The sequence below is a fragment of the Cydia splendana genome, chromosome 20 (assembly GCF_910591565.1).
Source record: "Cydia splendana chromosome 20, ilCydSple1.2, whole genome shotgun sequence".
NCBI lineage: Eukaryota > Metazoa > Arthropoda > Insecta > Lepidoptera > Tortricidae > Cydia > Cydia splendana.
Window position 1 is genome coordinate 4,769,352 of NC_085979.1, and position 22,701 is coordinate 4,792,052.

The 22,701-nt window shown below is 41.2% G+C and overlaps 3 protein-coding genes across 3 annotated transcripts in view; 2 read left to right on the forward strand and 1 right to left on the reverse strand.

The window, feature by feature from the left end:
• Nucleotides 1-2,493, forward strand: part of LOC134800796 (tubulin beta-1 chain-like) — a 110,146-nt gene extending 107,653 nt beyond the window's left edge. Inside the window, exon 3 of the mRNA XM_063773350.1 lies at nucleotides 813-2,493. Coding sequence (XP_063629420.1) covers nucleotides 813-2,102 — 1,290 coding nt within the window. The 3' untranslated portion in view covers nucleotides 2,103-2,493. The remainder of the gene's footprint in view (nucleotides 1-812) is intronic.
• Nucleotides 2,494-8,574: 6,081 nt separating this feature from the next.
• Nucleotides 8,575-10,180, reverse strand: LOC134800900 (uncharacterized). The gene is made up of 3 exons (XM_063773435.1): nucleotides 9,977-10,180; nucleotides 9,362-9,873; nucleotides 8,575-8,973 (listed from the first exon to the last, which is right to left on the reverse strand). Exons 1-3 carry the CDS (start codon nucleotides 10,062-10,064, stop codon nucleotides 8,614-8,616), a joined length of 960 nt encoding a protein of 319 aa, XP_063629505.1. The 5' UTR covers nucleotides 10,065-10,180; the 3' UTR covers nucleotides 8,575-8,613.
• A 4,096-nt stretch (nucleotides 10,181-14,276) lies between these two features.
• LOC134800747 (tubulin beta-1 chain) lies at nucleotides 14,277-22,035 on the forward strand. Its single transcript, XM_063773286.1, has 2 exons — nucleotides 14,277-14,437; nucleotides 20,238-22,035. The coding sequence occupies exons 1-2, from the start codon at nucleotides 14,381-14,383 to the stop codon at nucleotides 21,522-21,524; spliced, it is 1,344 nt and encodes a 447-aa protein (XP_063629356.1). The 5' UTR covers nucleotides 14,277-14,380; the 3' UTR covers nucleotides 21,525-22,035.
• Nucleotides 22,036-22,701: the final 666 nt, after the last annotated feature.

Genomic DNA, 22,701 nt, shown 5'->3' on the forward strand with positions numbered 1-22,701 from the left:
TTAGTCATTTCTCCTTATAAGGAGTTGTCAGAGCAGAGTCGCTCGCCTCAGCACACACCTACTGCAAGGATGACATCATAGCCATCGGCCCGATGAATGCTAATGCTCTTCGAACAGTTGCTATGTTCAACGCTTAATTGACTTAAAACTGAGGCTTTTGTACTGTCAAGGATTTCTACAATATTTAGTCTGCACATTGCGTAACCCAACGAGACACTTCATGACTTATACGTCACTCTTTTCACTTGTTTTGACAATTGTTTTTCGCGTGTTACTGTTGTTTTTTCAATTCAGAGCGAACATATGGTCACCTGAAATCAGGCCACGGTCTTAAAGGAATCGAAAACTAGTATTCGAATGCTAATGAGCTGAACGAGGCAAGACATTCTCTACTTATATGGAGGGATAAGCCCAATACGGGGGAGCCGTGGGCGTCGCCCGTCGGCAAGGCGACGCGCGCTATAACTCAGGCCATTGTCTTGCGTAATATGTGCTGAAGTCATTAAAGATGTATCCTGTCCGCTATTTACGCGGTTCATTGAGCTTCATTGTTGCTGACAGCCTCTGAGTTATGCTTTGTCTCACTTCCACTTTCAAACTGAATGGAACTTAAACAATAACGGAGGCTGAGAGTACCTAGCTCTCCCGAGGTATCGCTTACTCGACACGCAACCGGTTCGAAAGTAGCAATGAGCCGAGACGCACTTACGATGCCCCGCGATGGCGCGGAGCTTTCGTGACGGCATTTTAATCCACTGCATTCCGTGTGGCGCCCTATTCCGAAACTAACGGATCGTCTCTCTCTTTTACAGTTCTGGGAGATCATCTCGGACGAGCATGGAATCGACCCCACCGGCGCCTACCATGGCGACTCGGACCTGCAATTGGAGCGCATCAACGTTTACTACAATGAGGCCTCCGGCAACAAGTACGTGCCCCGCGCCATCCTGGTGGACTTGGAGCCCGGCACCATGGACTCTGTCCGCTCTGGACCTTTCGGACAGATCTTCCGCCCCGACAACTTCGTGTTCGGACAGTCTGGCGCCGGCAACAACTGGGCCAAGGGTCACTACACTGAGGGAGCTGAACTCGTCGACTCAGTTCTTGACGTAGTACGCAAAGAATCAGAATCCTGCGATTGCCTACAGGGCTTCCAGCTCACACACTCCCTAGGTGGCGGTACCGGATCCGGTATGGGAACACTCCTCATCTCCAAAATTCGTGAAGAATACCCCGACAGAATCATGAACACATACTCCGTAGTCCCCTCGCCAAAAGTATCAGACACCGTCGTAGAACCCTACAACGCGACTCTCTCAGTCCACCAGCTCGTAGAGAACACAGACGAAACCTACTGCATCGACAACGAGGCCCTCTACGACATCTGCTTCCGCACGCTCAAACTGTCCACTCCCACGTACGGTGATCTCAACCACTTGGTGTCCCTCACAATGTCCGGTGTCACTACCTGCCTTAGATTCCCCGGTCAACTGAACGCTGATCTCAGAAAGTTGGCTGTCAACATGGTTCCTTTCCCTCGTCTCCACTTCTTCATGCCCGGCTTCGCTCCCCTCACCTCCCGTGGAAGCAGACAATACCGCGCCCTGACCGTGCCCGAGCTGACGCAGCAGATGTTCGACGCCAAGAACATGATGGCGGCGTGCGACCCGCGCCACGGCCGCTACCTCACCGTGGCCGCCATCTTCCGCGGTCGCATGTCCATGAAGGAAGTCGACGAGCAGATGCTCAACATCCAGAACAAGAACTCGTCCTACTTCGTGGAATGGATCCCCAACAACGTGAAGACCGCCGTGTGCGACATCCCGCCCCGCGGTCTCAAGATGGCCGCCACCTTCATCGGCAACTCCACCGCCATCCAGGAGCTGTTCAAGCGCATCTCGGAGCAGTTCACGGCTATGTTCAGGCGCAAGGCTTTCTTGCATTGGTACACCGGCGAGGGCATGGACGAGATGGAGTTCACCGAGGCCGAGAGCAACATGAACGACCTGGTGTCGGAGTACCAGCAGTACCAGGAGGCCACCGCCGACGAGGACGCAGAGTTCGACGAGGAGCAGGAGCAGGACATCGACGAGCACCACTAAACGTCGTATAGAAGGACTCGTTGCCTCGCGACAAAGTACATGCCATTATATCTCGCGTTACTTTTTGTGTAACAATAATGATTCCTATCTATTGAAATACTTGCTTTCTAACTTTTAACAGAATGCACGTGTTAACAAATCGCGGTCATGACATGCGTGAATGTTTGCGATATCTGTATTGGTACAATACATTCCTGACTTTACCATTGAGATCTGAAACTAGTAAAGGCTGATCTATTACTTCCTGTAGACATCTTTATGTATTAGTTTGGGCCCCGTCCTCGGACGCTCTCCAAACGTGATGAATGACGGCTTCAATAACAGAAGTTTTATGATTTATATTAGTTTGATCAGTAATTTAATGTATATAATAAAGATTTTTATTTATTTACCTGCCTGTTTTCTTGACCTTGCCCTTTAGGAGTCATAATTATTACACTATAAATAAAAATTAAGTCTTATAATCATCCGATAGACTGGTTATTATACATGTTAATAACCTACTTACACAATCCTTGAGAAAACGCGTCACTACTGTGCATGGAAACAAACATATATGATACATAGTAAACCTGCGTCGACTCTTGAAAGTATGTCACGTCTATATAAGGATGTAAATCCAACTGTTTACTACAAGATCGCGCATAGCAATGCATAAAGTGGAATACCGAACAGCTATAAAATAATACGACGAAATTCGCATACCGATAACGTGGTAGTGGTACTTATTTTGACTCCTACTCCAAGCCTGACATCATTTACCTTGACTCTATATATAGAAATGCACTTATAAGAAACGACCAGCGTAGTTAGATCTCCGGACGCAATGCGTGACCTCAGAATTCCAAGCAATTTAATCATCACCGTGAGGCTGGAGGGGTCTCTGTTGGCCGGTGATACAGTTTTCCTGTGATAACGGCGTGATGTCAGAAGTCGGTAAACAACTGGCCTTATGTCATCTCGGTTGACATGGTCCAAACATATTGATGACAGCACGAGAACTGTGTAGGCTACATCTACATTATATTACGATTAGGTCACCTTTGTTTGATAGGTAAACAAATGACGGCTGTCTGCGCTGACTGCGCTGTATTTAGTGTTGGTAGGAACTCGAGTCCTTTGAGACTGAATTTGGAGGACTCAGGTCGTTTTTACGAGACTCAGCGCTTAAAAAAACTTCTGAGTCTAGTTCTTTGTTGTCTTTTTTAAGAGCACCTCAAAAGGACTTGAGCCTCCGAATGAAGACTCCATCAACAATTTTATAGGATTTTTCCAAAATAACAGTAAAGAAATTAGGAGTTATTGTATGAGTTGTGTAGATCCACAAATAATAAACAAGGACTGGAACTAATTTATTCAATAACAAAACTTATACAAACTATTATTAAAATTATGTATAAACTAAATAAATTAAAACTAAACTGGTTTTCTAAATTGTTTGTAAAAAAAATCGAGAGTTCTCTGAAAAGGACTCGTCTCTACAAAAGACGGATCTCTATCTAGTTGAAAAGAACTCGAGTTTAGACGTAATTATAAGAGTCTGAAAAACTGAGTCGAGTCTTGAAGCAGAGGACTCAAAGAACTCGAGTCCTACCCAACACTAGCTGTATTTATGAGCATAAAAATAACAAAATTGCGCGAATAAGAACTGAATCAGCATTCGTCCTCGTTTGCTACCAATTAAAGTATGGCCTCAGGGGCTATAAGTAGGTAAATAAAATAATGAATAATTGTTGTTTGTGTAAGTAAAGTCATAATAACGAAGTATCCTAGAATCAGTGTGTGTTACCAGTGATGACTTACGGCTCCGAAACGTGGTCTTTCACTATCGGCCTCATCTCAAAACTCAAAGTCGCTCAACGAGCTATGGAGAGGGCTATGCTCGGAGTTTCTCTACGTGATCGAATCAGAAATGAGGAGATCCGTAGACGAACTAAAGTCACCGACATAGCCCACCGGATTAGCAAGCTGAAGTGGCAATGGGCAGGCCACATTGCACGCAGAGAAGATGGCCGATGGGGTCGAAAAGTGCTCGAGTGGAGACCACGGACTAGCAAGCGCAGCGTAGGACGTCCACCCACAAGATGGACAGACGATCTTGTTAAGGTCGCCGGAAGACGCTGGATGCGGGTCGCTTCCAACCGGCACGTATGGAGGTCCAAGGGGGAGGCCTATGTTCAGCAGTGGACGTCTTATGGCTGAGATGATGATCCTAGAATCATTATAAGAGGAAACCTATTCACCTTGTCCGTTAGTCACCCGCCGGTAAAAGATAATTATTAATTAATAAAATACATTTATGAAGTCATATTTAATGTAGGTGCTTACATATTATCCTATACTATACACATACAGGAAAATCTGCCCAGCAAGGGATTATTTACCGACTTACACAGCAATTATAGTCACAAATATAAATACTTGGTAAATACAATAATATTGTAATTGAATTTAGATAGGTGGTCCGGTTTTATTTTGCAGACGTTTTCTTTTTTTTCGTCATATTTTGATAAAAAATAGTGAATAGACGAAGTTCTGTCTCCATTGTCTACAAAAACACAATTTCAACGTAAGTCCTTAAAAAAACATTTCCCCTGCGTCCTGCGTTACGAAGACGTATGGAGTTTCCGTTAAATCCACGCATTTAATTTTGTACAAAATTAGGATCTCTTGTTTATTTCGCCCAGAATGAGGGCCCCTTCAATCTTACCAAATGTTATCAAATCTGAGGAAAAAATCGACAACAATAAAAATCGGACCAAGTATAAATTTGATTTATTTGATTTATCGAGCGCGTGACAACCCTGCGTAAGTACGCAAACGTCACTTCATTAGCGCCGCCATTGCTGGATACATAATTATTCTTTTAATATTTATTATAATTACTAACCTTTTTAAAAATGCAATTCTAATAAGCCAGCTGTATCAGTGGAAAAAGGTGGCAAATTTGAAAAATGAAGGCGCGAAAGATCACATTCTAATTTGAAACTTCACGCCTTTTGCTCTTCTTTCTTTTGCTACTCATTTGCTAGTGACAAAGTTGGCATGCCTGACTATACATATAGCCGGAAAACCACTTTGTCAGTACAAAAAGGCGCGAAATTAAAATTTTCTATGGGACGATTATCTTGCGCGCGTACATTTTTTAAATTTGCCGCGATTTTCTACTAACAAAAATAACTTGACAGACTTTATAATTTTTATATTACTCTGCGTTTAGGATTATAGGTAAGTTAGGTACGTACCTAGTACCTATACCTAGTTTTAAAAGGCGGGGCAGTAGTATCGACTGACGGCGGCGCCTCGAGTGTGTTGACCGGCAGAGTAGGACTCGACAGACACGCCCGGAAAATGCGGACTTTTCACCACACTGCGGCGTGATGCAGTCTGAGTTCAAATCTATTGAAAAGTTGGTTTTGGAAAGTAGGAACCATCATCATAACAAAATCTTAGCATCTCCTAGGGCTAGGTTGATCTGTGTAAGATGTCCCCTAATAGTAATAATTTCAGCCTATATAAACGTTCCACTGCTGGGCACAGGCCTCCTCTCATGCGCGAGAGGGCTTGGGGCTATAGTCCCCACGCTAGCCCAATGCGGATTGGGGCCTTCACATAAGTACACCGTTGCATTTCTTCGCAGATGTATGCAGGTTTCCTCACGATGTTTTCCTTCACCGAAAAGCTAGTGGTAAATATCAAATGATATTTCGTACATAAATTCCGAAAAACTCATTGGTACGAGCCAGGATTTGAACCCGCGACCTCCGGATTGAAAGTCGGACGTCATATCCACTCGGCCACCTCCGCTTCAATCCCTAATATTTATTTATCTTCCTTGCGTTGTACTGGCATTTTCCCTAACCGGTACCGCTTGGCAATCTAATCCCCAAGATTTGTCACAGGTACTTTATTAACTTATTTCAGTTTTTGTAGAAGCGCTGGTGGCCTAGCGGTATGAGCGGGTCTTTCAATCCGGAGGTTGCGGGTTCAATTCAAACCCCGGTTCGTACCAATGAGTTTTTCGGAACTTATGTACGAAATATCATTTGATATTTACCAGTCGCTTTTCGGTGAAGGAAAACATCGTGAGGAAACCGAACTAATCCCAACAAAGCCTAGTTTCCCCTCTGGGTTCACTAGGCATATTTGACTGTACGTGTACATTACCTTACATTAAAATCATTGGCCACAGCATCTTGACAGATGATTTTGCAGCGACAGTTTATTAAGAAGAGGTCTGTGCGCCGTCGGAGATCGGAGGTGCGGCACACCTTTTCCTATGGCTGTAAAGTCCAATCGCAGCACGACACTTCCTGCCACAAAGATCGCAGATGAAACGCTAATCAGTTGATGGTTCCTGTGAAGCCCGAAGTCTTTTCTGCTTTAAATCATCGAGCCAGACTTCATCATGCTTCGCTATGCCGTCATGTAAGAGGTTACGCCACTCCGCTCTTTTAAGGGCTTCCGTTTCCCAGGTGTTCGGGTCGATGCCAAAGGACAACATTTATTTATTTATTCATTTATACCTACCTACTCTTACTAAACTCTACTTAATATATACGAAAACGCACGCCAAGAAAACGTTACATCCGATCCGTAAGCACAGAATAAATAATAGTGATACAGTCAGCAGCAGAAGTTGCTAAGCGGGCGAGGTGTTCAAAATTACCTTGACACGCTCTTATTCTCTTAACAATAAAGTCGCGTCAAGATCATTTTGAACACCTCGCGCGCGTAGCAATTTCTGCTGACTGTACCTACCGTACAGAAAGGACACTTCCTACAAAACCGAAGTTTTAATGCGGTTCAGGGTCGAATCATGTTATCCTTTTCTAATATATGGCACTATCCATTTCGGCTATTTAGGGTTGTCAAAATCTATTTTATTTATTTATTTTATTGGTATTCAGGACAACAACAGCCGTAAATATACAACTTACAAAGTATTATTACATAATATAAGGCCAATAACAGTTATCCGTTGGTTGACAATTCAAGCCATTATCTTATCTGTGGCCGTGCACGCAAAGGGACGTCAAGTTGTGTCAACCCTAAAAATTGTTCGGAGCAATGCTGAGCCGAACGGTGCCGAGTTTGCCCGAAGAGCGAAGTTTCGCTAAGTAGGTACCTAGGTGTGAAAGTGTGCTGTTTTAAGACCATCATAAATCTTATACTAATAAATCATGCAATAAAATTGCTCTCAATTTTACGAGTTATCTGTAAGTATAATTATTCAAACGCCTACATAATATACGTAAACTGTATGTAGGCTGTAGGAGCCTTCTCTAAGCCTTGAATACTTGCAAAATGTCCGTCACCCACACGCTTAGAACAATGTAATGTAACGAGGTAAAGTATGGTGCGAAAGTGCCTAAATTAAGTAACGTTGCTAAATGCCTACCTATAGCCTCCTCAGTCCAGTTCCTTTTAAAAGACAGGATTAAATCGAATTTTGAACTATAATGGAAAATATCTGAGAGACCGAGCTTTGCTGGGAAAACATATATAAAAACTCAAAAATGCGCGTTTTCCCAGAGATAATGAGATAAGAGATACGTATTTAACGACCTATCTTTTTCTATGAAAAAGTGTGACAAGGGGGGAGGGGGGTCGAAAAGTCGAAATTTTGTGAGATGAGTAGACGTCGCAGACGACGGGCGGCAATGGGGTTGGCCGGTGGAAGTTTTTAGCAGATAGCGCCATCATAGCTTGCCCCGTCAATCCCTAGAATTGTGTCAAATTTTTGTTTTTTTAATACCCTGGATGCCAGCTCTTTGCCAAATCTCATAGAAAAAGGGGCAAGCTATGATGGCGCCATCTAGGCAAACCTTTGACAGTTGCCAACCCCATTAAATAACATAATTACTATGTTAGGGAACATTTTTAATACATAATTTATTATAAGAAATTTAGTACCTATTAGAAATTATAATATAATGTTACATAAAGTACGTCACAATCAGATCAGCTACAATTTTATTTATATAATCTATAGTATGTTTCAAACACGATGGGTACGGTTACGATAACACATGTAATTTCAATACAATTTTGCAAGATTTATAAATTGTATTGAGATGAACATGTGTCACCGTATCCATGGTGTTTGAAAAATACTATAATGAATGTCATTGAATATCTAAAAATATTTATGCAATGTCACACCAGAGTAATATAGGCGGATGTAAAAAAAATCTAAAATTAATTATGTCGATGACATGCTATAGAAATAATTTAAAAAAACAAATAACATTTAAGTAAATTAATTACACATCGATACCGGAAACAAATGAGAAACGTGAATGTTAGATTAAATATACTTACATCAATAATTAGGAACTACATTTTTACAATGTTCATTAACATTATCATCTTATTTAAGCACCATTTATACAACTTATGTTTAAATTCAGGAGAGTCAGGTATTTACATAGGCCTATAGTCTGTATCTTTAGGTATTTAAATAAAACTAAATCAATATCAATACATGTAAAAAAACTTGAACCGACTATCACTCCGAACCCGACGTCTTTATTCGTGCCGGCACATAAACATAACAGTCTCTACTCAAATTCCCCAACTCTGCCTCAAAAATCGCGTCATTTATAATCTTCTCCGCAAAAATTCTTTGCTTATTCGGCAGATTTTGTAACTTGTCCGCAATGTAGTGACCAAACGCCTCATGCGTGGATGAGACTTTCTCATTTGTCAGCTTGCGTTTGCGATTGGTCGTTTGCCGCTTGTGTGGTGTAGTGAACGCCACTGGGGCGTCTGCGTCGTCCGATTCTGGGATGTCGTCACGGTTTGGTGTGTTGCTGGTGGACGACGGCCGACGATCTGGTGAGATTGCTGAACTCGTATCGGCATCGATCTGAAAGAAATAGTGGTTAGTGTGCTTGATTATCTGAAATTTCTGAAAATATCGTATAGGGGAGGTAAAAGGATGAAATCAAGCTGAGACTTGTTTATATGAAATGTTACTTTTACAAGTATGATACCTGTTTTTGTATGGAATAATCAGAATTTTTGCAAATTTTAGCCTATATGTGGTGAGCCTAGCAATGGTTATTAAAATAGTATTTGGGCCAACTTTTATTTTGTTGTAAAAGAAATCATATACCTGTATAGAATAGGGAACTATATCCACCGAATATTAACGAAATTTGAGGAAAACAGAATCGACAACAAAATAAAAATATAATGCCAGTATGCCAACTATGCCACCTTGTAAGAAATGTTCAGTGTTCAGTGTGACTTACATATTCATCTTGCAGAGTATCATACGTTGAAATAGCACTTTGCATACACTTATACTCGCCGTCGGCGTCGTGACATGATTGGAACTCGATTACATCCACCTGCCCCGTTATATTAAAATCCTGAGACACAATTCCTTTTCTGAGCTGTTTCTTCGTTTCGCATGTAGGACAATGAGAAACGAAAATTTCTACTGCTTTTTTTGGTATATAAAATTTTGATTTAATTGCTTGTGTCATTTTGTCTCGCCCGCCGTGGCCGCAAGACATATGCACTTCTTCTAGTATGCTAAAATATTCATTTCTTGGTATAATACGTATAGTCGGATCATTTAAAGTTTTCCGTTTAAATATTAAATAATCTTTGTTTGCTATTTTCATTATGTCATACTTTGATAACCAGTAATAGTCCATAGAAGTCCTGGGTTGGTTGGAACTCACGGTCACCCTAGCTTTTCGGATATTGTTCATAACCTCCAAAACTTTTTCGGCTGTCCATGGTTTTTTCTGTGCACCTAAAAGAAATAACGCTAGATTATTATACTATACGTAATTAATTATCACAACGCGAAACACAGTACAATAATATGCATGTTACTAAATAATAACAAAACCAACCTTGGTGTTTCTGTTCGTATTCTGTCAATTCAGACTCAAAAATTTCGCAAAAACTCGCAGAAGACGTGGTATTATTTGGCACCTCCATGTTTCCATATTATTTTGACAAAATCACGGTTTAATTTCACTTAAAATCGCACACAAGTACTAAAAATAACATTCACGGGTTGGGCTCTTGACGCCATATTTGTTTTGGTGACTACTAGCGCTGCAGTGGAAACAATTTGAACTAAATTTGAATCACTTGGCTTGAGTCTTGGTCAGTAATTTTCAAAGGGCTGACATTTTGGCTGACATTTAATCATTCATAAGCGATTCTTTATAAAATTATAAGTAGTTCAAATAACTTTCGGCTTTGACATGAAATTGACAGACGAATACTACCTATACATTATTAAAGGGTTTTATTTAGTTAGGCCATTTCTTTTCGTCGTGAACCAAGCAGCACTGAGAAATGATATTGATAGAAGGCGCCAGCATAGACTTAACTGTCTCTGTCTCGTACTATTACTTATTCTGTGTCAGGAGTCAGGACTACCTATGAAATTAAAAAAAACCGGCCAAGTGCGAGTCAGACTCGCGTTCCAAGGGTTCCGTACATTTAAGTCCAACTCACGCTTGAGTGCAATTTTCTAATAGGTTTTTTGTCATCTATAGGTAAAGAACTATTTTGTGTATTTTTTGTTGAATATTTTTGACCCATTACTTTCAGAGATAAAGGGGGAATGGTTATTTTCTTAAATTAACTTCTAACCTATATATTTTAAAATTAAAAAAAAAATATAGGTATATTTGTAATTCTCAAAATGAGATCTTTCATTCGTGTTATACGATATAGTTTGAAAAACTTTATTTTTTAATTTACTCATTTACTTACCCCCATAAAAGTGGCCCCCATGTTTAAAATTCGTTTATTTACGTTACATGTCCGTCTTTGGGTACTAATTTACATATGTGTACCAAATTTCGACTTAATTGGTCCAGTAGTTTCCGAGAAAATAGGCTGCGACAGACGGACAGACAGACAGACAGACAGAAGCACGAGTGATCCTATAGGGGTTCCGTACCCAAAGGGTAAAACGGGACCCTATTACTAAGACTCCGCTGTCCGTCCGTCCGTCCGTCCGTCCGTCCTTCCGTCTGTCACCAGGCTGTATCTCGTGATCTGTGATAGCTAGACAGCTGAAATTTTCACAGATGATGTATTTCTGTTGCCGCTATAACAACAAATACTAAAAACAGAATAAAATACAGATTTAAGTGGGGCTCCCATACAACAAACGTGATTTTTGACGAAGTTAATCAACGTCGGGCGGGGTTAGTACTTGGATGGGTGACCGTTTTTATAGATAATGGTACGGAACCCTTCGTGTGCGAGTCCGACTCGCACTTGGCCGGCTTTTTTCCTTTTGAGGTAAGGTGTATTCGGGTATTACCGAATGTCGGATAATTCCGAAATTCAGATGAAAATCACCCTTAATTCCATCATAATAAAAGTCTCTTTTCGGAATTATCCGACAGTTTTCGACATTCGGAATTACCCGAGTAAACCTTACGGAACCCTAAAAAATTACAATGTTCGTAAGATTGACAAATTAAACATATGAAACCTATGCTGGCGCCATCTGTAAACTGTAAAATAAGCGACACGAGTTTCGTGCACAATTTTATTCACGATTGAGTTTTAGTTTATAGGTAAATATTCCTATTGTATTCATTACTTCTTAGCTTGTATAAATAAAATACTGCATTGCTGTCTAATCTTCTCAGTTCTCCCGCTTTTGATAGTTTGCATTGCACGGCACGGTAAAAACGCAGGGTGAAGCGTACACGTGTAGAGGTAGAGGCTCCTTTATTATACATATAGGTACCTATATCGATAGTCATTAAAAATGAATCCATCGGTGCCTTGTAGCTATACGTATGTAGGCCGGCCGGCAGCCGGTTACCGTATACCAACATAATAAATGAAACACCTGTGATAAAAAACTGTGAATAACAATTAAAATAAAGAAACTACAATATAAATGTTACTTTACTTTAGTGTAAAATTATGTAGTTTACATTATAGTAATACAATACGGCGATTATATTGAATTATAAAAAGAAAGAGGACTAAAAAGAAACATTGATTTGACTCGTAATGTTGGCAAGCTTGAGCGCAAAATGGCCGATAGCGTTACCCGCTCGACCAATAGGAAAAGAGCTCGTCAGACTAGAGTTGTACGCGATGCGTTTTGCGAACCTTTATCGATGTCGATATTGCGCTTAGGAGACAACTTGTTATTGATTACTTATAAAGTCACACAGCAGAATAATATTTTACCTGTATTTGAATATACATAGAAAAACAGAAAAATATCTTATTATATATAAATACCTATTAATTTTATTAATGTTTATGTATTGTTTTGATGAAAAACACTGTACACATTTATAAATACCTACTAAAATTAAGATTATATTTCGTACATCATATATTCAAGGAAAACCATGGAAAATAAACTGAAAACCTGACCTGTCGCAATTCTCAAGCGTATCTCGCAAAATGTTATTCTGGAAAAAGTTAAAAAAGCGGAAATTGGCATGAATTACTTAAGCGTAGCCAGCCAGTAGCCAGTAGCCAGTAGGGTTCATGGCACTTAAGACCTTTGTAAGCTCGCTGTTATAATGACTCAACGAAGTATTTTCAGTTTTTACATTTTTAAGCTAATCGCGAGGTCTACAGCTCACAGAGCCACAATAGATTAAGCAATAAAAAAATCTTAAATAAGCACACCGCTGGCGGGTTTGGGACTGCTGCAGTGTGATAAGTGCGTTCCCAGTTCCGTCCCGTTTGCTGTGACTATAATGTAAGGGACAAATGCGGGCCTCTCCAGTCTCCACCTCCACCATCACAGTGTATCTGATTAAAAAAAACAACGGGTTGCACTCCGGGAGTGCCGACAGAAGTGAAAACTCAATGACTAGTCCAACATGTCTGCAGCACTACAATTAACCCATCCTCTTTTCTATTGAAAAACTTTAGTTCCGAAATTGCTGGCCAGTGAGCTTAAATTTGTAGCGTTAATTGTTTAAAATTCGAATAGAAATTGTAAAGTTTCCTTGCAGACCTCGCATATAAATATATTTGGTCATGATATTTTGAGTTTTATTAACCCGGACTAGAGTTCACTTTTATTAGCGCTTTCATCAAGATGTAGCTTTATTGAATTATATTGGAGTGATATAAAGTTAGAATGTAACTGTGAGATCCTCGTATTTCAGCCCGTACAAGATTAGAACATTGAGCTTTATTGCTTAATATAAAAGTCCAGTTTTAAATAATTGACCTGATTATGATACGTTATGACCAAAGTTCTTTGGTGAATAACATCGTCCGTCACACATAACATAAAGTCACGCAAGCGCCCTGCGCCGCCTACATGAAACAGCAGGCTCAGGCATACATTTTCGCCGTGCGGTAGAAAGAGAGGAGAGACGCCTTACGCGTTACGCGTTACGCTGTCTCGAGTTTAAGTAAGTAAGTAAATACACTTTATTGCACCACAAAGAAAAAAATACAAAAACAGATTTACAGTGTAAATAAAGGTAGCAACAGGCGGTCTTATCGCTGTAAGCGATCATTTTTTCCCCACCTCAAAAAGTGCTCAGCGCCGCTAAAGAAGTTTTCACTTCAAAAAATGTGTGACATAACAATTTACTGTACATTAAACACAGGTTGGAATCAAAAGTAATAATATTTCAAAATAAATGTACAATGTAATAAGTAAAGTAAAAGGGACTTTATTGAGACAAAAAATACAAACTAAACAATAATAAAACTAAACTACATGGAATATAAAAGTAAAGTAATAAATGTACAAAGTAGTAGTACAAAGGCGAACTTATACATACGTGATCTCTTTCAGTTAACGTTAATTGAGCAATTGAGAGAAAAACACAAGATGTTAAGAACAAAATGTTTCAACACTTTGTACAAAAAGCAAAGTATGACTCAGTTATTACCAAGTTACCAACGTAAATAAATAACACCTCTGGCTGGTCGACTGGTCCTTTATTACTTTAACGTATACTTTTAAAATAGCTTAATATGGAAAATGTAATTTTAAAATTGTTTACATGTTTACAATAAACTATTTCAAATAACTAAATAGTTTAGTGAAACACTCAATAGTGAAGCAATCATATCAACTTAAATAAAACCTGTGTAGGTGTGTCGCAATGCGTCATTTTTTATCGATACCGAATCGCGGCTTCGCATCACTAGCGACCACGGCTCCGCTACATTGCTTGCGCGAAACGAATTTCGGCGTATTCTTCAACTAGCTACCACGAAAGTACGTGGTGCGTGCGGAGCAAAAAAATTTATAGTGTTAAGTAATTTAATAGTTCACATTCAAAATGAGGGAAATCGTGCACATTCAAGCTGGACAGTGCGGCAACCAGATCGGCGCTAAGGTAAATACTTAACACTTATTCTTTTGTTACGATTAACGGATAAAAGTCGTTCGGATTTTGAACCTCCGGCCGGCATTTTGTAGCCGGTACGTGAAATTATCCACAAAGAGAAAATGACATCATTCTTGTCGGCTGCTGGGGCGTTAATTGTGTCGTAATTGTTGAGAAATTAATACTAAAACGATTTCTCTCATACGAGTGGGTGTGGCCGTTTGTACGAGTAACAGTAATAATTTCTTTCATAATCAGATCTTAGCCGTTTAATGACTATAAATGCCAAGTTTTGTGCACTTTGGAATTCTACTTGGCGTGATTTTCGTCGGAATCTGTACCTAATCGTAAAACACCTCTATCGATCGGTCACAAAGTAGCGGTGACTAGGCCTTCCACGTGTCTCGCTTCGCCATTCTGATTCAGAGATCAATTTCTGAGAATTTTCGCTTACGTGACCGGCCGGTTTTTCGGTATCTATCTTATCAAAGTGCATGTCTCAAATGTTTGTTTCGCGTAGGTACATCAAAAGCTCTTTATCTTGATAGTGCGTGAAATTTAAAACGCGCTCTAAAGATAACTTTCAATAATTTATTGCACTGTAATATTTAAATTTAAGCCCTTAATCCCCGTTTCCCGCCACGAAAAATGCGTTAAAAGGGCACGCTTGTTATGAACCCCTGCTCAAGGTTATTTAGGCGTCCCGTAGATAAGGGACGACCAATCACAGGCCGCCGTTCGTAACGTTCGAATTTTAATTGTACTTGGAGAAAAAACCGTTACAGCAGATGCGGTAGGCATGGTGTTTAATTTCTGTTATTATTCTTGGTCTATTAGAAATTACGATTAGTCGATGTTCGATTGTTTAGGTAGGTATTTTATTTTTGAGTTTATCGAGGTAGTTGATAGTTATTTGTTAGGCAATCTAAAGTCTTCATGAATAATACCTAACTACTTTTTGTCAAATGGTATTTTTTACCTTAGTAAAGTTAGTAGGTATCGACACGAAATTGTAGGTAGGTACATAGACCGACCGGTAAAAAATGTCGTTTTTCATTCCTATCTGGCTATTTACCTAAAGTTACATTTACAACATAGCACTTGACAATAAATAGGTACACGTCAATTAAATTGATAGGTATGAAAGGGCTGACAATTTAATTGCTAACCAAGTGCCGCACCAATTTTAGCGAAAAAATATAACCAATTAACGATATTTGCATAATTCCGTAGTTAAAATGAGGAAGAGCTAGCGAACTGAATTCTCGTGCAGGGGTCGACGAACTTCCGCGTGTTAAAATAGCGCGGAACAGTTTACGACAAACAAAGGTACCATTTTATGGGTGCAATGGCCAAAATGGCGATAGTTAAGTTACTAGGTGCTGGCGTAACTGTACTTTGAAATTTTAGTCAGACTCGCGCACGAAGGGTTCCGTACCATTAGGCAAAAAACGGCAAAAATCAAGTTTGTCGTAGGTATGGGAGCCCCACTTAAATATTTAGTTGTTTTTAGTATTTGTTATAGCGGCAACAGAAATACATCATCTGTGAAAATTTCAACTGCCTAGCTATAACGGTTCATGAGATACAGCCTGGTGACAGATAGACGGACAGCGGAGTCTTAGTAATAGGGTCCAGTTTTGTCATTTGTGTACGGAAACCTAAAAACCTCTGTTAGGAGCGGTACAGTCACCTGCAATAATATGTTACACAACGAAGGCCGCACAAATATCTGACCCATCTTATTTGTAGAGCCATAAGAGCGTGTCACATATTTTTGCGACCTTCGAAGAGCAATATTATTGCAGGTGACTGTACGCTTAGGTATCTACTTGATAGATAATGTAGATATGATATCCTGTAATTCTTTGAACTAAAGGTTTGTTATATAACTCACGCTATTATTCAATGATACGTTCTCCAAAGTGTGCGACGTTTCAATCGCCATAAGCTTCTTTTCCTAGGGAACGACACAATAGGAAAGCCACATGGTGGTAGCTAATCAAGTTAATTACTTATACAGTGAAGGGTTGTCTGGATACGGGAAACTCTACCTTATGTTTTATACTACAGGGCACAATTTTCAGACTAGATTAGATATTACATTTCCAGATGACTGATCTTATTAAACTAAACATGGTAAGGAACATCATCATATTGAAGCTAATATAAGCCAGTTTTATGTATCAATCAAATTAAGCACAAGCAGTGACCCTATGTACTTATATTACTAGACTTACATTAATTTCTACAGTTTCATGAACTTTTGACCCCCATTTTACATGTCCAAAAATGTCAGGCACATGCCAACACCATTACATGCTAGCAAATATTGTATTGTATTCAATAGGTAACATTGTATTGGAAGGTTGTATTGTATCAGTTATAATTTCAAAAGTACCTCTGTCTGTAACCTCTTTATGCTTAAACCTCCAGCTGAACCGATGTAGATGAAAATTGGTATGGAGATAGATAGCGAGTTTGATCTACTTGAGTACATAGGATCGTAAATCTACGCAGACGAAGTCGCGGGCAGTAGAAGTCACGTTCCTACCTTAACCAGTAACGCCTACACGTACCAAATCTAATTTAATCTCCGCCTTAATTGGATAAAAGTATCGCCAATTAGTGTGCTCGAGTGGAAAACAATAGCTAGTCCACTAGAGAAAAGTTTAAATGAGCGAGTACAGTCGCCATTAGATATATCGGAGCACCCAAGTTGCTCAGAAATATCAACACGCCTCATTGTCAGGGCGTTAGTGTGTTCAGATGTTTTTGAACACCTCTGCCGGTCCGAGATATCTGATGGCGATGTACATTAGAGAAAAGTTTTACAATGAGTCGACCAGGCCACAGTACACTAAGAACAGTAGTGAATCTAAGGCCGCTCGGCAAGTTATTTACCTACTCTTGCGTTGGCGCTTAGGGTTGTCACTTTTATTTTTAGTTAAATATTATTTGCGTATTATGAGTAACACTAGGTTTCTATTTATATAATATAATGAAATGTTCTAACAATTCATAAATGACGTATAAATAAAACGCTTTTTAAATATTTAAGTACATTAGGAAATGGCATTTATTAAAAAAATTATAAATTCAATACAGAAAAAAAGTTCCTCCGGTTTCTGCATGTTCGGAACGCTTTACTGTTAGCGGTTAAAGTAAAGTAAATTCTCATCCTTACGTATAACATTAGTACAAAGGTTTTAGGGAAGCATGGGCAGGGCATCGTAAATTCTATGTCTTTTAATTGTTCCTAAATTGACGTGCCGATTTTAATGTTGATGTGGTCCTTTTCAAACGCTTTGCGAAACACCTTCTCCATCCTTCCTATATTCACGACGAAGTCATCGGGTGGGACTATGAGTAATTTCGATCTGTACCATAATTCCTGTAATTAATGTATTGTGAAGAATGACAAGTCCGGGTTTGAGGAGTCGTTATTGTGACACCCAAAGACACTACAATATTTTTTTCCTCTGTTCGAAGTCATGATCAAAAAAATTAAGGCCGTTAAAGGCTTGGCCACACACAGAGCGCGACGCAGCGCCGCGTCCGCGCCGCGTGATGCCGACGCGAAGCCTGGTCAAACAGGGCGCGCGCCGATCGCGCCGGCCTCACGCTCTCAACACGCCCTCAAGGCGCGCGTGAACGCGGCGCGGCCGCGCGGGAACGCGGCGCACCGCTCGCTGCCTACGGCCGATCCTACTGACGTGACCTTGCGCGACGCGGCGGGCCGCCGCGTTCGCTCGGCGCAGCGCTGCGCCCGCGCCGCGCGGACGCAATGGGCCGCGCGGCGCGGGGCGCGACAGAAGCGGGGCGTGATACCGGCGGGACGCAGTCTGTTTGACGTCGGTAACCTGTTAGCATGTGCCGCGGTCGCGCGGCGTGGACGCGGCGCTGCGTCGCGCTCTGTATGTGGCCAAGCCTTAAGAGCAGGCAAATGCGAGCGGGCGTGCAGCGTACTCGAATGCGCGCGATCACAGTCGCGGTACGGCCCACACTGCCGCCACCGTATTCCCCCGTATATTATGCTAATGTGTGCGTGGCAGCGCGTGCGTACACAGCGCCCGGCGCGCACGCACACATTCAAGCCGGCAGCGCCACATTTCTATGAAGATTCACTACTGTTCTAATACTGTGACCAGGCAGTAAAATTTAGCTTTACTTGCTAACTTCGCGTCGAGAAACTTGTTAGAGAAAGCTTTCCATGCCGAGTCTTGGCTAGGCGTTTCTTGTATACCTAGGTATTGAAAGAATGTATGTAGGTGTAGTGCTGGCAGTAGCTACTAGTTAGGTACTGGATATAAAACCATTTATTTGATTAGTAATAAATCAATTATCAGAATTAGTTGTTTATAAATTAATGGTACCTACAATTTTAACAATTGTTACTTACCTGCACTAATTTGCTTGTCAGATGTAAAAATTTAACGTCTTTGGTGGCATTACAAATTTACCAGAGTCCCACACATTAAGTAAAAATATCTGAGAGACCGAACTTTGCTCGGAAAACATATAAAAACTCGAAAATGATTCGATTTTTCTCCCCCGAAAACCCCCATATAGCAAATTTCATCGAAATCGTTAGAGCCGTGTCCGAGATACCCGAAATTTATATAAATAAAGATACAAGAATTGTTTATACGTTTTAATCGAATATACGTTTAAAGGTATAAGATGCCAGTAAATGACTGACGGCAGACGGCAAAGTTTTGCCATTAAATTAGCTGTAATAACAGTCACTTTTTATTAAAATGAGTGTTAGCAAAACGCATAAAAACTTGACTATCGTCCAACTCGCCTGACAAACTGCAATATCCCGGAAAAAGTATTTTTTCCAGCACATTGGCGTGTTGCCAGATCGATATCACATGTTTGCCTTAAGAATCCGTATATTTTTAGTAAATACTTCTAACATGTGTGATATTCGAGTTAAATCAACAGGAAGTCGTTAGAAAACAATAACCCGTTAATCTACGCTGTTAATTAAGAAACTTATGTAACATATTAATTAAATTGTCCTTAAATAAGCACCTTCTATTCTTTCATACCTAATTTGATGTATCATCAATATCATTCATACGATTCGGTATATTGAATGAACAATAGACCTATTTGTTTGCGCCTGCATTCCATTCACGACGAAACAAATCATTCCTCGCTATCTGATCGATCATACTCTTTATTAATAACGCTGATATTATCGCAAGAAGCACTCACGGTCGAGTAGAAAGGCGAGAGATTACATCTGCGCACAATTTCATGTTAATGTGAGAGTATTGTACAGTGCAGTATGGAGAGTTATGCTTATTTAATGTGATAGTATTGTACAGTGCAGTATGGAGAGTTATGCTTATTTCGTCCCACTGAGCCGGCGCCGCGACCCGGCGCCCCCTGATTTACAGCTTGACAGACTGACAAGGCAAAACTCCCAAATAAGAAACTTGCCCCGCGCTCTCCGCTTATATGGTGCCGTTACATAAAGCCACGAAAGTGGGCGGTCATCTCGCTTAAGGCCAGTTTTTTTGCAATTTGCGCAACTACTGATTCATACCGTTTACATTCAGCCATATATGGCTAATGTAATGCATCTGTAGGATCGATAATGTTACGCAAAAGTACGCCCTCGGAAATATGCTAATGGGGACAGGCTATTCGTTTGTTTCGAGCGTAGTTGCCTGGGCGACCGGTGACTCATCCGAGCCTACACGCACCGTACCAGTGTGCGGTACTCTCTACTTTTTGAGAATCAAAACACGCGTTTTGTTTAACACTTTCTGATATTTTGTTTCTTTTGTTACAGTTCTGGGAGATCATCTCGGACGAGCACGGCATCGACCCCACCGGCGCCTACCATGGCGACTCAGACCTGCAGTTGGAGCGCATCAACGTTTACTACAATGAGGCCTCCGGCGGCAAGTACGTGCCCCGCGCCATCCTGGTGGACTTGGAACCCGGCACCATGGACTCTGTCCGCTCTGGACCTTTCGGACAGATCTTCCGCCCCGACAACTTCGTGTTCGGACAGTCTGGCGCCGGCAACAACTGGGCCAAGGGTCACTACACTGAGGGCGCCGAGCTCGTAGATTCAGTCCTAGACGTCGTACGCAAAGAATCAGAATCCTGCGACTGCCTCCAAGGTTTCCAGCTCACACACTCGCTCGGCGGCGGCACCGGATCCGGTATGGGCACACTCCTCATTTCAAAAATCAGAGAAGAGTACCCCGACAGAATAATGAACACATATTCAGTTGTACCTTCGCCTAAGGTGTCAGATACAGTAGTAGAACCTTACAACGCCACACTCTCAGTCCACCAGCTAGTCGAAAACACAGACGAAACCTACTGCATCGACAACGAGGCTCTCTACGACATCTGCTTCCGCACGCTCAAACTGTCCACCCCCACGTACGGCGACCTTAACCATCTCGTGTCGCTCACCATGTCCGGCGTCACCACGTGTCTGCGGTTCCCTGGTCAACTGAACGCCGATCTTCGCAAACTGGCCGTGAACATGGTACCCTTCCCGCGTCTGCACTTCTTCATGCCCGGGTTCGCGCCGCTTACGTCCCGCGGCAGCCAGCAGTACCGCGCGCTGACCGTGCCCGAGCTGACGCAGCAGATGTTCGACGCCAAGAACATGATGGCGGCGTGCGACCCGCGCCACGGCCGCTACCTCACCGTGGCCGCCATCTTCCGCGGTCGCATGTCCATGAAGGAAGTCGACGAGCAGATGCTCAACATCCAGAACAAGAACTCGTCCTACTTCGTGGAATGGATCCCCAACAACGTGAAGACCGCCGTGTGCGACATCCCGCCCCGCGGTCTCAAGATGGCCGCCACTTTCATTGGCAACTCCACCGCCATCCAGGAGCTGTTCAAGCGCATCTCGGAGCAGTTCACAGCTATGTTCAGGCGCAAGGCTTTCTTGCATTGGTACACCGGCGAGGGCATGGACGAGATGGAGTTCACCGAGGCCGAGAGCAACATGAACGACCTGGTGTCAGAGTACCAGCAGTACCAGGAGGCCACCGCCGACGAGGATGCCGAGTTCGACGAGGAGGCGGAACAGGAGATCGAGGACAACTAAGCGTCCTCCCTCCCCCCTCGTCCCTCTACTCACACTACCCCAGTCCCGTCACCCGCGAACCGCGTCGCGTGATGACTGCATTTTTTTGCTTCGATAGTATTTTTTACCGAGTACTTTTTTACAATATTTTTGACATTTAGTTCCCCACCTCTAGGGAGTACACATTGATGTTGCGATGCATGAATAGCGGTTACATTCCCGGTTGTTTTCCTTGCCGAAGGGCGGCTCTCTCTAATGTTTATTACCGAATAAACAGTTTCCGAAATGACGTGGCCCCTTCCAAACCATCGTATGGTGCTGAATACGCGACACGAAAGGAAAAGATCTTTTTGATAAGGCTGAACCATGAGTTTTTAATACCTAAGTTAATTATTAATTCTTTGTTTTGTAACCAGTGTGATTTTTATTGGCTTTTTTACTAAAAAGCTATTTGTCGTACAATTTTTCGAAGTCGATCAAAGTTTTTAATTATTATATTCCAGCTGGTGAATAATAAAATACATTGAATTTATTTACATCGTTTTATTTAAATTAGATACAAGTTCTTTAACAATTTTATCATAACTTCAGATACCAATAATTTACATTTGTAGATTCAATCAGTCAACAAAGTTTAGTCCAGTCCACTTATTTATTTCATTTTAGAGTTGCAATAATGATAACAATGATAACCCATTGCATTGGTCAAATTGAAATTTGTTGACTTAATTTACTATTAATTCCTTACAGAAACCTAGAATACTTAAACCATGAATCAAATATATAGGTATATATACTCGTATAGCAAGGACAAATCTTACTTCTCTATCTAGCTTACACATACGGATATACAATACATCCGCTTGATATGAATGATACCTGTTACATGTAGATATATGCTGATATTAGTGCACTATGAATACTATGATGTTGATTTCCAAGATAAGATTAAGTACCTGTTTTCCATATAAAAGTCAAAAGAAAGTGCCAGTTGTCTAGTAATCTAGGGTACCGGTATGCATATCGAATGCATTTGCATGTGGCACCGGATTCCACACTTCCTTGGCCAGATAACGGGAGTCTGACAGGCCATGTATCACGTAACTGGTACAATAACTTGCCTGTCCGCATTACTATATTGGCTTGAGGATTAACCGTTAATATTATCTAAGTACCTTTAGATACGTATACTAAGATT